Below are 16118 nucleotides of genomic sequence, written 5' to 3'. Positions count from 1 at the left end.
GTGTCTGAGGTGTGCAGTGAACCGCTGAAAGAAACTACAAGCCTCTAATTATCCTTCACAAATAGCTGAGACCTCATCCTGTTGGCGCCTCAGATATCAGATCAAACTTCATCAGCTTCCAGTTTGAAAAGGAATCCTTTAAATCTAAGGTCAGGTTATGGTTGATATCAGAACTGAAGCTGTGAGGGTGAAGCTTGGTTTTAGAGAAGGTCACTGAAATGTTGACTTAAATGTGTAACCACCCTGTTAAAACTTGACTCCTGTTTCCCGGGGCTCTTTAATCATTTATGGTTGTAGACAAGTTGAAAGTGAAACCGGCTTTATCTCCACTGCTCTACTTCACCATCAAAGAAAGTAAAGCATTGCAGAAGCATAGCATTTCTTCATATATTAAATGCTGATGATCGTGACCTCTTTTAAATAACCCATCACTAGTCATGCTGCTTGTTAATATTTCATTTCAGTCTACAGCAGCCTCTACTACACGCTGTTGCCTCTGCTTTTATTTAGACTCAAGCACTTGGGGTCACATCCACCGTTCGGTAAGAGAACGAAATGTTTTTTCCATCATGTTTTCAGTAAAACATCATGAGGCATTTCCTAACAGGCCAATAATGAAACCGTAGTCCCTGTCACACTGACCTGATGTCAGCGAGTAACTCGACACAGTCCTGTGTTCTGCGTGAGGGAGCCGATCTCTCAGTGAGCCTGGTCCCCTGCCACCATGAGGGCCAAAGCCTCGGACATGCACGGCAAGGACTGCGTCAAAGTGGCCGTCAGAGTCCGGCCCTTCAACAAGGTGAGTCTTCAGTCACTTTGGAGAGTATTTCCAATGTAGTTTTTGAAAGTGGTCATCCAATTTTCTGTTATTTATCTCCTAAAGTACAGGCATCATAATGTGCTGTATCCTTATGGTATCACACTCACTAACATATTACCTAGTATATGCTGCTATATACTACAGTATATGTACACTGATGGACCCCACCACTTAAAAATATAAATGACATGACAAAACTGTTAATAGTATATAAACTAGTGCATTGACCAGCACTAATGTGTCTGATATTTGATTGTATGGCGACTGAATGCTCATATGTATATTTACTTGAATATTTCCATTTAATGCTACTTTGTACTCCTACTCCACGATGTCCCAGAGGACAATATTCTACCTTTTACTCCTCAACCATTAATTTGATAACAGCAGTTACATTGCAGATTCAGATTATTAGTAAAAACTATAAATTATGATGTGTTATTATAGATGAAACCACCATGCAGCACATGAAGCAGTTAAAATTAGCATAAACAATTCTAATACAATTTTATACTGCATGTCATTCTGAAATGTCCCCTTCTACATAATAAGTACTTTTACTTTTGGTAAGTATATTTTGATGTTAGTAACTTTAGCTAACTCAAATTTAGAATGCCGGACTTGTAATAGTGTTATTATTATTAGTAGTAGTAGTATTATAATTGCTACTTTTACTCAGTAAAATATCGAAGTACTTCTCCCACTGCTTTTCAACAAATAAAATGGTAATACACAAATATTTATTAAAATATTAAATTAAGGATAAGACTACCCTAAAGTATATAAACTTTCAGCCACTGTTCTCTGAGAAGGTCATAATAATTATTTCTAATAGCACCTGGATCTAAGCATGATTCATGAAAAGCTGCTTGATTATTTTCTCTGAAGCTGTGTTCCTTTGGCTGACAGTGTTTGGAGAATATTGTGTAATGTGGGGCACCTCAGATAAAAAATCATTTAAAGTTCTTACCTATTGTTCCACTGGTGATCAGACGCTCAGCTGGTTGTCTATTGTACAAAGCTGTTGACATATCTTTGTACTTCTAAAGAAGAATTCATCATCAGCACATCACTAAATTAAACGTGGCTGTGAAAACATGCATCCTCCAACAGCCGTCTTCTCTAATCTTCCACCATTTCCGTGCTCCATCCAGAGAGAGAGGGATGCAGGCAGCCGCTGTATCGTCTCCATGGTGTCGAGCTCCATCACCATTCAGGACCCACGTGACTCGCACAGTCGTCGCTCGTTCTGTTTTGACTACGCTTACTGGTCCCACAGCAGCTTCACACGAGACCGCGGGGGCCTCTACGTGCCCGAAGAGCCCGGGGGTCGTTATGCTGACCAGGTCTGAGGCCTCCACTCATTACAAGCAACAAACAGAACATAGTGAACCTCACGCAACAAGCAGAAAGCAAAGCAGGAGAAGAATCTAGACGGTGTGAATGTAGTCTGCCCTGACAGGGTGCAGTTAGAATGGCAGGTGAGCTGAATTTGATCAAAACCTATCATCTATTCTCAGGACAGCGTGTTCCAGGACCTGGGAGAGGGAATACTGGAGAACGCACTGCAGGTAGCATGCAGACTTTGTTCTGTGCTAGCTGGCTGAAGCTATTTTGAGCTTCTAGATGTGTTCGATGAGTGACTGTCCTGAAATGATGTGTGCAGGGTTACAACGCCACGCTGTTGGCCTACGGGCAGACCGGCTCAGGAAAGAGTTACTCGATGGTGGGCTATGGGCCTAACAAGGGCCTGGTCCCTAAACTCTGTGAGCGACTGTTTCAGGCCATCAGAGAAAACCAGGATAGCAGACAGTGTCAGGTAAAGACTGTTTCAGGTCGTCACCATTTACCAGCACACAGTGTCCTAAATCTGGTGGTGGTGAAAATCCTGAATGTCTTTGTTCTTCATGTCTACACAGGTCTTTTTCAGTATGTTGGAAATCTATAATGAGCAGGTAACCGTAGGGAAGAGTGTTCTTTTCAGTGGTTCACCTCTTCTTTCTCTGGATATAACATGAGAAGTTACAGCTCCCTCGCACTCCTTCCATTTTGTTTGCATCTCTCCTCTACCTCCAGGTGGTTGACCTGCTCTCTCGGGGGTCCCGTAGTCCGGGGGGGCTCAGGGTCAGAGAGGAGCAGCAAAGAGGCTTCTATGTGGAGGGTCTCCGGACAATCCCGTGCGAGAGCGCACCACAGGTAGAGCGCTGGTTTAGACTATGTACAGTAAAGAGAGAAACGCCTCGATGTACAGTGAAGGGGAGCTGAGTGGATAACTGTCCAGGTTTTACATTTAACTCTATGAGCTTAACATAGAGTCACCAAAATAAGAAATATATTATTCTGCGTGCTTTGTTACCGTTTCAATTTTAAAATGTAGGTGGCACAGTTAATGGAACAGGGAACCAGGACCCGAACCACCGCTGCCACTCACATGAACGCCAATAGTAGTCGCTCGCACATGCTCATTATCCTGCAGCTCAAACAGGTGAGTGGCTCCACTTGCTGTTTTTCAGTTCCAGTCTACATTCTCTTGCTGTTGACATTGTTTTGACTTCCTGTCAGATCTTTTCCAAAGAGAGCATCACAAAGCAGTCCAACATTAACCTGGTGGACCTGGCCGGCAGCGAGCGCCAGCGGTCGTCGGGGTCGGAGGCTGACAGACTCAAAGAGGGCACAGCCATCAACCTGAGCCTCACCACTCTGGGCAACGTCATCAGGTTGGCCCGGATTTAGTTTCCTTAAGTTTTCATTCGGTTTGATTTATCAGTATTTGTCACATCCTCTCCTCTCCTGCAGCGCCCTCGCTGATGTGGCAGTGGGGAAGAAAGTTGTACATATTCCCTACAGAGTCTCAGTTCTCACCAAGCTGCTGCAGTCTGCTCTGGGAGGCAACAGTCGCACTGTTATGGTAACAGAAAACAATGTTAACATACGCTGATGGTTATGCTATATTCACTAATGTCGTTCAGCATGTTCTCTCGTCAAGAAATGACATGTAAATATACAGTGAACACAGATCAGTGAAGGCGTTTCTAATTTTGGACATCAATTGTTGAAGATCGCCACACTGAGCCCTGCTGATATCTGCTACGAGGAGTCTCTCTCAACCTTGCGCTACGCTGAGAGGTACGACAATCCATTTAGGCCACCATGATGAAGAACACACACTTCTGCACCAACCACTCATCATTTTTATCTGCCTCCTTTTCCCTCCCCTCTCCTTTCTTTCTTTTTGGCCTTCTTGGTTTCAACTGTACTGCATCCTCACCCTCACCCATTGTGGCCCTGCCTCCCTCACCTCTTTAGGGCAAAGCGAATCCAGAACCGTGCAGTGGTGAACGAGAGCCCCACCGAGCGTCTGGTCAAAGAGCTAAAGGCCGAGAACACCAGGCTGCTGCAGCGACTGAGCCGGCTCGGCCAGGAGGGACGCAGAGCCAGCGAGGAGACCAGTAAGGCTCACTGTTAGAGGAGAATCACCAGGCAGCAGAGGAAGAGAGGTCAACACGTGTGTGTGTGTGTGTGTGTGTGTGTGTGTGTGTGTGTGTGCAGAGGAGCTCCGTCAGCTGCTGACCCACAATGAGCTCCAGATCAGAGCTATTCAGACTCTGTGGGAACAACACCTGCAGGAGGCGCTGAAGGACTGGGAGCAACAGTATGCTAACATCACACAGGTACACACATCCGAATACACAATCAGAGATGTACACACTCAGTAGTGTCTGTACTTTCAGTGTGGGAAAACACATTAATGTACTTAAATGCAATCAGTGAAGGTTCAGTGCGTAGAAACATCTCTGTGCGTGCACTAAGTGGATACTTGTCAGCTCTTACTCGTCTTTTCCTGTCTCCTATTCTCATTCGTTCTCTCTGTCTGTCACTCTCCGTCTCTGTCAGGAGAGGAGGATGATGCAGATGCATCCCTACATTCTGAACATCAACGAGGACGCTCAGCTGTCGGGGGTGGTCAAGCTTTTCATTCAGGAGGGTGCGTCTGCCTGTTTCTTAATACTGAGATGATCTGTCACTCTCCAGTTCAGTTCATCTTTTAGAGGAGGGTATTGGGAGTGAAGATTGTAGGGAGGGGGGGGTACATGTAAAAAGTGGCTGAGCTTCAGTTTTCTGCGTGTACTTTTCTACTTATTAACACAGGTTTGTGTTGCAGGTGAATGGGACATCGGACTGAGTGACTCTTCCCCAAGATCCATCCCTATCAAGGGCTTAGGGTGAGTTTTCATCACATCAGATGAGATTGCAGCCTAAAAATGGCGTCTAAACGTGGAGTTAGATGATGGAATGGATGTAATGGCTTGTCTGGAAGACTAGTAATGTTGCAGGCGTCACTCACTGAAAGTCTTTTTCTCCATCCTCAAGTTCATACGGGCACATTTATGTTTGTGTGTGTGTGTCAGGATCCAGGAGCGTCATGCTGCGTTCAGGAATGAGCAGCGCCGGGTAACACTGACCCCACTGCCAGGGTCAAAGGTCATTGTGAATGGCAATGGTGTCTCCCAGACGACTGAGCTGCAGCACCTGGTGGGTCTCAGCACACACGTGTGCTTCACGTGTGTTACAGTACACACACTCACACAGAGCATTGCTTTTGTCTCCCTTTAGGACCGCCTCATTCTCGGCTCCAACTGTACCTATCTGTTCGTCGGTTATCCCTCTGAGAGGGGCGGGGATGACTGGAGCCGCTACGACTACGACTACTTCCAGTCTGAGCTGGCTGCTGCTGAGGGCATCACCCTGGGTGAGCGAGAGACGATCAGTAAGGGAGGTTTAGTTGTGGAAGGAAACTTGTTAGATCATATTTATGCATCTGGGTTTAGGTGAGTCCAACGCTGAGTCGAGTCAGGCTGACCCCAGTCTGCTGGCCGTCTTCTACGACTACATCAAACTGATGCCCATGGTGGCTGAGGCCAACCAGATGAGTCAGGAGCTGAACAAGGTAACACACACCCACCTGCTGCACATGATGACTCTCTGGTTAACATGGTCTGTAACAGTCAAACAACACACATACATTTTTGGTTTCTGTAGTCTTGTGAGGTCATGGCTATGTGTTAACAATCAATAAACACCTGCTCTTTGTCGTCTGTCGCTGCCCGGAGGGGGTGGAGTTTAAATTAGAGATCAAGAATTTGGCGCTGTCAGATTCCAAAGGCCACGATCTGGAGAAGGAGATTGTTATCAGAGTCACTGCTATGGGAAGAAAACAGGTAGGTCTGCCTCTCTTTCTGTCTCACACAGACATCTACATCATCACGTTGATGAGTTCGGACATGAGGTTTTTGTGTCTGTATCTAAACTAATGTCACTCTCCCTCCCCAGGTATGGATGTGGTCCAAAGCCAAGTTTGTGAACCGTAAATTCCTGATGGAAGAACTGTACCAGCAGCTTCAGGTTGAAAAGAGCGCAGACAATGTAATGAAATAAAAAGAACATTGCTTTTGTTTTTCACAATGTAGATTTACAAATAAGCAGAAAAAGCAGCATTTGTGTTTCTGTTTTTTTCTCCTCCTTCTTCCATCTTGTAGACAATTTTAAGCCTAAAACTTTACAGCACAGTATATTTCAGAAACTGTAAACAAAACGTATTAATACTAAGTAACAGCATGTGGGATCTGCTGACGTGTGTGTTATGTACTGTATGTACTTTTTTCTCTTGTTTCTGCTTTAAATTGAGTAATATATGAAGAGAAAATACAGAGAAAATATCAAAAAAAAGGACAGGAGACTCCATAGTCAGAGAGCCTGACACTGAGCCAGAACTCTCCAATAAAAATGTGCAGTATCAGCCTCGCAGCACTAACTAGCGCTACCATTAATGCATTTACATTTCAAAGCAATAACTGTTTTTTATTTATGATCTTGCTGTCAGAGAGCAGAGGGGCTGACTACAGCGGCGTTACCCAGAGATAAAGACCCGTTCTGGGATCCTGTGGAGCCTCTGCTGCTGGGCACTGCTCACCTCTGGCTTCAGTCTTTGGCCTTCCGTATCCCTCTGGAAGAGCAGCTTGAGGTACACACACACAGATGCACTGCACATACACACACACACACACACAGATACACTGCACATACACACACACACACACAGATACACTGCACATACACACACACACCTGACAATATTGTAGGTGAACACAGAGTGATATTTGGTTGATTATCTCTCTCTGTCTGCAGGTTCTGAGCTCAGAGGGCACAGAGGAGGCCATTCTACAAGCACAGCTGGTCCCCTGCACCTCCACGGGACTGTATGACACACACACACACACACACACACACACACACACACACAATGTGAGTAGCCCTAATAAACACATAGAGATATATTAGTAAATAATCTTTCTCATCTCCCAGCCCTCTGGGGGAGGATGACATTCTGATCGACCCGTCTGAGTTACTGGGTCGACGACTGGACTTTCAGCTGGTCCTGGAACAGTGTTGTGGCCTCCGCTGGATCAGAGAGGCCCGCAATAGAGGAGTCCAAATTGGGTGAGGCATGGAAGGACACAGAGAATTCCTTCAATAAATTATCAAGACGTGTTACAGCACAGCAGAGACAGGGAACATGCAGGTCTGCAATTAACTTCACTTATTCATCAGTTGTGGGTTACACACCCTTGATGTTTGGGCGAAAGCAAAGATTTAAATGATTGATGATTCACATCACCGTAGGAGGTGTGATGATAGACGGGGAACAACTCATATAGCCAGAAGTGAGTTACTCTGAGATCCTTTGTTGGCTCTTATTTTAGTTTCAGGTTGTTTGACTGCAGCCAGCCTCTCTACACTCCGGCTGTGTGGCACAACGTCAACCCCCTGTTGGATCACAGAGTTCACTTCGCCTCCCTCCACACCTCCCAGCGTCTGCTGGACTACCTGCAGAGCAGCGCTGTGGTGCTGGAGCTCTGGGGCCTGCAAGGTGAGGATGAGGAGATGGATGGATGTGAGAGAGAGCAGGCTGAGGGTGTGTGTGTGGGTACAAAGTAAACCTAAGCATGATTAAAGCTGCTGACAGGTGTTAGCTTTCTGTTTCAGAGGGCTGTAGTGACCTGATATCTTCTCTGGAGACAGTGAGGATGACTACAGAGGGCATCTTCATCATCGAGGAGGCAGGCCCTACAGACAGTGCAGTGAGTCTGATGTTGAAGTCTGTATTCCTGTCAGGAATGATCTTTCACTTTGACATGCTTTTAAAAAAGATACAACATTAAAGTAGAGATACACGTGTAACCTAAAACTTGTAAGTTGTAAGACAGGAGAATTATGAAATCATAGGAGAGACTTCAGGAACAGTAATATTTGTTCCTTCATACTTTTTTCGGTACTTAACGAGAAATTCCAAGCAACTTATGTGCACAGACATGCTCTCATTTCTCATTCAAAGAGCAATTCATAAGGCAACCATTTTAATCAGTGTGCTCATATAGGTGTGTGTGTGTGTGTGTGTGTGTGTGTGTGTGTGTGTTGCAGCCTGTAGACTCTGCAGAGCTCGGCTGTTCAGTGAGAGCTCTTCAGCAGGACTTGGAGGAGCTGAAGAGCGTTAATGCTTCGCTGAGAAAAGAAAATCACGGTCTGAGAGAACAACTCAACACAGCCAGGAATGGTGACTGAAGCATACATAACACACACATCAAGTAATTTACAGACAGGATGTAACAGTTGTCACATGGTGCGATGTTCCCATTCACCCAATATTAAAGTGAAGATTCACCAATAAATGTGTTCTTTCTCACACACGCCCTCCTCCCTGTGTGTGTCAGGTGGGGAGAGTGTGCGTGGTCGGTCGGTGCGTCCCAGCTGTGATGCAGAGTTTGCTCGCGCTCTCAAGGTTTTCTACCACAGCATGACCTCCGTCAAGGGTCAGCTGCAGCGCCTGCGCAGACACAGGCCCAGTGTAAGTATCCGCGTCTGCCTGCAGCTGCAGCTTCAGCTTTAGTGAGCGTTACTACAACAACAGATAATCAGCTGTGGAGAATACACAATGAGACACACAGCTAAACTAAAGAGAAGTTTTAAGAAGATTACAGTGAAGTCACCACAGTAGTCAAAGGTTTTCCTTCATATTTGGAATGAGATCAAACACTAATGTCTGGGCATTTCAGCGACACATTTTCTAAATGGTAATTTTACAACAGTTTATTAGAAGTTTTCTACATTGTTTCATATAATTATTGTGTTGTTTACAATCATTGCAAGATACTCTTACTATTTTTCACCAGAGCAAAACCAGCTGTGAAAGAAACACCTGGAAACCAGACAGGAAGGGCATTTTCAGTTCCTGGGATTTACAATCAGAGCTGCAGAGAGACATCTGCTGTTTTTCTAATATATGTTTTTTGTTAGCTACCTGGAAAAGCACCAAGCGGAATGAAGTTGCAAGCAGTAAACCCTGCAGTCCATGTGTATGGTTAACTGTTGAGGCTGGGTGTGTTGTTTCCAGGAGGAGTCGGACCTGCTGGGGCTCAGACTGTTCGTGGATGAGCAGGGTCGTCTGCTGAGGGACTTCTCGGAGCAGCTGGAACAGAGCGTCTCCACGCTCAAGCAAGACGTGGCTGCCATCGTCCGCCGCAAACGAGAACGATCGGGAATCTGGTCGTGACTGAGTAACTGGTTTTCACAAACTATGAGTCAATCTCTTTATTTTACAACACTAACTAACTCAACAGAAACAATCATTGAAAGTTTAGATTATTTACATTAAGGACTCAAGGAAAACTGCCCACCAGTGTACTACTGCTAATAAAGAAATAATTTATTCAGACTTTTGAGCATCACATTGCATCTGTAGATATTCAAAGTCAAGTTTCTCAGATGTAAACTACTCCTGTATCCTCCTGTTTTCTTCACTGCAGACGTTCTCCAAGCACAACTAACTGTAACTGCAATCGAAACTCTTCAGCTTACTGAGCATTTTATATTCTGCATGACACACAACATAGGTCACATCTGTCATTTAACACAATTGGATTTATTATTTCCACTGAAGTACTCAGATGCCATAACCACGACACCATCAGCAGGTGTGGCAGCAAGACTGGTCAGCAAAAACAAATATGTCCAGTATCAACAGAATAACAACGGCACAAGTCTATAAAAGGTTTATTAGACTGCATGTAAAATAAGTCATTACAGTCCCAAACTGTAAATAAATTAAAAGGCATACAATACAACTCAAGTTTCAGAATTCACAATATCATATTTTTGAACCATTATTGATAATGTGTCAAATATTTTCAAGCTACTGCAGTTCACTCTGAAGCTGTAACACAACATGAAACCAGAAATCAAGGAGCTTCCTCACGTCTCACTGTTAGGAACCAATGTTAATCACCATAGATTAACAAGAATGAGATGGTTAACAGCTGAAAAGGAGCTATCAGTGACAGTATTTACCGAGCATATCTCTTTGTTATGTCAGATTCAGAGGTCAAAGCACAGCGGTTAATGTTTGTGAGCAGTCACGAATTGCAAGAGTACAGACAGTTGCTGTAGGTCCAAAAAAAGATCAGCGTGGGCACATGTACAGAAGGAGAGGCAGAAGGCAGACATGAGGCAGATTAGTCATCGGATAGGACAGAAAATCTATGTACACCACATATGCAGGCACACGAGTGGACGGTAGATTAGTGGTCATGAGAAACTTAAAGCAGGTGTAGACGACGGACAGGAGGGGAGAGGCAGCAGTGAAAGGCCAGAGAGTTAGCTAGGTACGTTTCAACTGAAGAGGTAGACTGGAAACACACAAAGCCAACTGTGGGAAGGACAGACAGACAGCTACAGATATCCTACTGGTGTGTGTATGTGTGTGTGTGTGTGAGAGAGAGAGAGAGTTAAAGTCTGTTTGAGGTGAAATTTTATCTAAGTTCAGATTCTTCAAAAGTAAGCACACTATTTTTACTGAGCAATTTTTTGTGTTGTGTTTTTACTTTACAAAAAGCACCCAATTTTGTGTGTGTAAGTGTGTGTGCAGGTCCAGAGAAGGCTGAGGGTACAGGTGAGGTAGGTTAATTGGGTCTTGGTTTGGGGCAACGATAGAAATACATTTACAATGTACACTTCCTGAAACATTTACTTGAACGTAAAATAATGTCAGAAAATGTAGTAGTGCGCAATAAGCGAACATTTCTTTTTCTACAGATTTACTGTCAGCTGTCTGCACCTCTTTGGGTAACTCAGATTTCTATGAACAACAAATACACACGAGCAAAGAGCATATACAGTAGCAGTTTAGGTACATATCAAGTACAGTGGAGAAAATGACATTAGATAAAAAAGGACTTCCTCTGAAAAAACAACCGTTCAGCCTCGTGTACGACAGATTTTACAATCTAGGTGCTGCTGTTGGTTCGCATTTTCAAATTGTGCTCTAGTCTACGCAGCTGCGAGGCTTAAATGCAGTGACGGATGTGTCCCTGAATTTGGATTACAATACTCTGGTTATCAGCTAAGATTTATCAGTACTCTTGTTCCATTTGTGTTTTGGATTTTATGACATAGATTGATTATGACATGCAGTTGGCCGAGCAAATTATCACTTTGCTTTTTTCCAAAGCGGCTTTTCTGTCTGCCAAGCTGTGCGCAAATGTCTGCAAAAATGGTTGTGGGAGGCCAAAGAGCAATCAGACCTGGAATAAATGTGAGCACAAGTGCAGATGCATTATTCCAGCTCATTTCACCCGACCATGTCTGTATTATATCACCATCTTTCTGACTCTGAAACAACCCTTTTACATTCTGGGCAACACAGTGATGGAGGCTCCCTCCATCTTGCTTTCTCTGTTCACCGCAGGAGGTGAGAATACATATATGTCGATTTGTGTCTCTATTTTTCACTCACTCTCACAAATTGAAGCTTTCAGCAGCAGGCAGACAATTTTCACAGTATAAAAAAATATTTCACCAAACCACAGAGGTCCACGATTTCACATTAAGCCCATATCTGTCGGTTTCTGAAGCCACACAAAGATAAACATTATTCATTACGAGCTGCAGTGCAGAACAAACAAAGATTGGAAATAATCGAGTCTCAGTCAAGACTGAGACTGAAATAAGTCAAATATTATGAGACATTTAAGATTGTTACAAAAGCAATACTCGGCAGTGTTCACATATTCAGTAATATTCATATAGGTCCAGCAAAGTGATGAAGGATCACGGTTTGGAAATAATGCCACTGGCGTCCAACCTCCAAATCCAGGATCTTATCAATCATACAGAGCACGTCTGCAGGAAACAATCAGTGTTCTTGTCCATAAAGTATGGTGGCTTCTCCTCAGTGTTTCCTACCCACTACAACCACAATGATCCCTGAATAATGTCAGCATCACTGATGTCACCAAACATCTGAGATGGACTTATTCTTGTTGGCTCAGCCCGTTTGAGTCAAGCATTCAGGAGTCATCTGCCACGTTAATTCAAATTCTTACGTAAACAAGATTGTCCAGCTTACAGTGACGTGTCACTGAGAGAGAGGTCTCAGGCTGAACTGTGTTAGCCTTTAGCCACACTGGTAACAAACAGTCAGCTAGAAACTAATGGCAAAAATCACCACCACAGCACTCACTGGTACATTCTCCATGTTCCTAGAGGAACACTAGCACACTAAACACGGGGGGTGTGTGTCTGCTGGGGGCAAATCTTCCTTTAAAAGGCTTTGATTTCCTGTGAAATGCGTGCCTCCTCTCAGGCGCTGGTGCCTTCATTCTCAGGTTGGCTGTCACCTGCTGTTGTTCCGTGGGTGATGAGGGTGGGTGGGGCCTCGGATACGTCTCGCTGGCTGCTGTGCCTTGAGTGACTGTCTATCTGATGGAGGCTGCTGTGAGTGGAGAGCGGGTGGTTGAGACGTGGCATGCTGCCATGGAAACTGTGCGCCTCTGTGCCTCGGCAAACCACAGTATCACTCCTGAGAGAGGAGGAGGACGAGGAATTAGTTTCAACATAATTTACAACTTTTGGTTGACAGTCAACAGGAGGTGATGAATTTCTACCTGTCGTCACGAGTGCGGCGCAGGCTGCCGTGGTAGCTGGCCTTGCTGTGGACGCTGCTGGCCTTACTCCTGGTGGAGGTGCCGTGGCGAGTTCTGACTGGTTCGTCGAGGTCGTCTAGGACTGCCAAATGGGTGGAAGAAGCGTGGGTGGAGGTGCCCTACAGGAGGATGAGAGGTCCGCTCAGAGTAAAATCTCGTTCTCTCTGACCCTGACAATTATCTGCATGCATGCATGTTGTGTGTTGCTACAACAACTACTTACACTACTCCTAACAGTCCTGTTGCCTCTACAACTAGTGTTACAATGATTACTTTTGATACTACAACATCTGCTGTGTTTGCAGCCCTACCTGAGTGGATGTTCCTCTGGACTTCCTAATGATCGGGGTGTTGGGCTCACGCAGCAGAGACTGAGCAAAGTCTGGCTGCTCCTGCAGCACCTGACGAGACTCATTCACCCCACTGCTGCAGAGACAGGAGGGGGAGAGAGGTTTAACAACTGGAGACAAGGGGAAGGTGCTTCTATTTGTGAAATCATAATTTGTGTAGTAATCATCTCTGGTATTGATTTGGAGTCACTGCATCACATTACATGAATGCTCCTGATAAAAAATCCATACAAATATTTCTAAAAAGAAGAAGGAATAAAGTCCAGTATCAGTGTAGTGATAATCTGAATGGGTTTTCCATAAAAATATTAATAAAAAATAGCAGGACTAAAATCCAACATCAAAAAAACATTATCTTGATAAAAGCTTCCGGCCATTATTGGCTTTTTGATTACCGATCACAATAAAGTGGTTTATACTGATGTGTAAATGAATGCATAATTAGAGAAGTATTGCCTAATTTAATGAAATGAATGCAAAAAAGTCTTGTATTTCAGTCATTTGAGTCATCAAACTTTCATTCTAATCGAATTAAAGAACTTTTCTCTACAGTAAAGGTCAGAGTGGTCTATGGGAACATCTATGGGAATTACTGGCTCTGATTAGAAATCATTTGTTTCTGAAATGTATTGTTAAAAAGAGTAGGAACCCTGCTTAGTGTACACTGAGCAGTGATTCTAAATCTACTGCTGGTTCATCTGTCTGAAGCAATAAATTCACACAGATAATAAAGTGTAGTGGCATAATATTATGTAACAGCATAATCAGATACGGAGTACATTCGCTCTTACAAATTTCTTTTAATTCCATCACACAAATCTGACCTAACAAGCATTCACCCAAAATGATACAATGGAGGGAAAAGGCAGGACAATTAAAATCATTCCGTTTCTCCTCTTACTCTTTGCGTCGGCGTCCATGCAGGAAGCTGGCCCATTCAAAACACGTCTTCTTGCTGCCCACCCAGAAAACAGAGGGGATCCCCACCACCAACATCATCAGATATTTAATTAGGAACAAAACCATGGCTGGTCGGCTGGTCTGCTCCACCTAAAGAGAAAAGACATGTTAAATATCAATTCCACAATCATCCAATCAAGACAGCAGGGGGTGTTGAAAAAACAGCCTGAAATGTAGTGAGAGGAAAGCCTGCTGTAACACAGTAAGGAAATATATAATCTGCTTAGGATGCCACTGAAACGACCTGCACATTAAGGGGACCAAGAGTATCCAGCACTGACAAGTGTTTTTAGCTCAGTCAGTCAGTTTGAATGATAGAGGAAGGAGGTAATCCTAGAGAAAGCCAGCTGCTTCGGCAGCTGCACTCCAGTTGGGATGTGCAGCAACTGCCATCTCTTCAGGTGGCCACGAACTCTGATGCAGGACAAAGTACCTCCCACCAGAGGGCAGGAGTTTACAGCCGCTGAGAAGGTTCAGAATTACCTTGGTAAATAGTAACTATGGTTGGTTTAAAGATGCACTCTGTCATTTAATAGTCCCCAAAAAATCCCAAATCCCCAAATGTTCCCCTAGCTCACTGTTGATGTCTCAGATTTAGGCTCCGGGATACAATGAGAAGCTCTGGGCCTTCACTACATTACCACCCATGCACACAGACAAAATAAAGTCACTGAACTTGAACAATGCCCACAGAATCTTCAATTATCCAAAAACATGCAATTGTATCCTCCTACACACACAAACATTTGCACGCAAAACCCCCCTTGGGTTAAGATCAAATAACACGTTGCAATATTGAAATTCCAGAGCTACAACAGGTCATAAAGGGGGTCTCTCGTCATGAACTCTCACACACAGCTAAAGACACATGCATACACATGTACACTAACAAGTAACATTAGCACTTGCACCTGCCTCCACCCCCTCATATAGTCTGTCAGTCACATATTAACTGACACTTTTCAATCACAGGGCCCCTAACAGCACCCAGCTCTAATATTTGGGGAAAATGGAAACAAACAAATTCATGACGTTTTGACATCTTTTGATTTATGCGAGGGACTGATGAAAAGCCTTTGTAGCCATGTGTGTATGCACTGCTATGGGGACAGGGGAGTGTGTCGTGCCTGCCTTGTGAACATTTATTTGGTTATTAATTTAGTAGCAGACTGTATAAAACACAACACTCCCACCACTCTTCATAACCGCTACAAAGACGTTATAGAGCACAGGCAGCAGAGCATGACTGAGCAAGCCCTGAGAGAGAGAGCAGGGGGGACGGAAACCCACGGCTGGTTCTCACACACTTATTTCTTTCTCTCAGAGAGGGTGAAAGACAAAGAGACAGAGAAACAGAGTGCAACTCAGAGATGGTAGCTTTGTGTGGAGCGGGTTTTGAGGGCTGTATTAGCTGAGCTAATGATGCATACAGCGCTCTGCTCCCTCCCCTGCACAAATACCTACTCACTCAGCCAACACATGTGCCAGCTCTACGGACACACACACACACACACACACACACACACACACACACACACACACACATAGCCTCTACTCATTGAAGTGTTTTTTTCAGTGCATTATGATTTGAGTTTGCCAAAATTTGGGCTTGTAAGAATAACACTGTTCAAGTTGATTGATGAAATCACAGACGGGGCAAGAACAAAGCAGAGGATAACTGCATGGCTGTTCTACGGGTGAAAAACAAACAAAAGGAAACCAAAAGCCAAAATGCAAAAAAAACTGTGGTGAGAGGACATCTGCCCAAGGACTAGCTGCTGCTGCTGCTGTGTATGCATCAGGCACACTGGCCCGGCTGTGTCCCATGTAGCTGACATTGCACCCTGCAATATTGGTCTGCAGCCCTCAGGGTTGTACAATGAAGCAAGTTCAAATAGCCAGACTTTTTTGTGTTAGCCAGCTCCACAAAACCTAAAACCCCAATCAGAGATA

General features: G+C 44.3%; 2 protein-coding genes across 2 annotated transcripts in view; one reads left to right on the top strand and one right to left on the bottom strand.

The window, feature by feature from the left end:
- Nucleotides 1–724: 724 nt before the first annotated feature.
- On the top strand, nt 725–9428 carry kif28 (kinesin family member 28). The gene is made up of 27 exons (XM_070829601.1): nt 725–799; nt 1975–2166; nt 2341–2391; nt 2487–2639; nt 2740–2775; nt 2897–3016; nt 3198–3305; nt 3383–3537; nt 3617–3728; nt 3879–3946; nt 4127–4269; nt 4370–4491; nt 4715–4805; nt 4983–5043; nt 5230–5353; nt 5435–5570; nt 5650–5768; nt 5932–6039; nt 6152–6244; nt 6702–6842; nt 7007–7077; nt 7184–7318; nt 7582–7748; nt 7865–7959; nt 8300–8432; nt 8590–8723; nt 9270–9428. The coding sequence occupies exons 1-27, from the start codon at nt 725–727 to the stop codon at nt 9426–9428; spliced, it is 3102 nt and encodes a 1033-aa protein (XP_070685702.1).
- Nucleotides 9429–12323: 2895 nt separating this feature from the next.
- fzd3b (frizzled class receptor 3b) overlaps nt 12324–16118 on the bottom strand; it is a 29986-nt gene continuing 26191 nt past the window's right edge. Inside the window, exons 8-11 of the mRNA XM_070829612.1 lie at nt 14107–14255; nt 13167–13281; nt 12817–12974; nt 12324–12731 (exon numbers count right to left, since the gene is read on the bottom strand). Coding sequence (XP_070685713.1) covers nt 12512–12731; nt 12817–12974; nt 13167–13281; nt 14107–14255 — 642 coding nt within the window. The 3' untranslated portion in view covers nt 12324–12511. The remainder of the gene's footprint in view (nt 12732–12816; nt 12975–13166; nt 13282–14106; nt 14256–16118) is intronic.

The sequence above is a fragment of the Pempheris klunzingeri genome, chromosome 1 (assembly GCF_042242105.1).
Source record: "Pempheris klunzingeri isolate RE-2024b chromosome 1, fPemKlu1.hap1, whole genome shotgun sequence".
Taxonomy (NCBI): Eukaryota; Metazoa; Chordata; class Actinopteri; order Acropomatiformes; family Pempheridae; genus Pempheris; species Pempheris klunzingeri.
The sequence above is the reverse complement of the archived record's forward strand: the minus strand, read 5'-3'. Positions and strand labels throughout refer to the sequence as shown.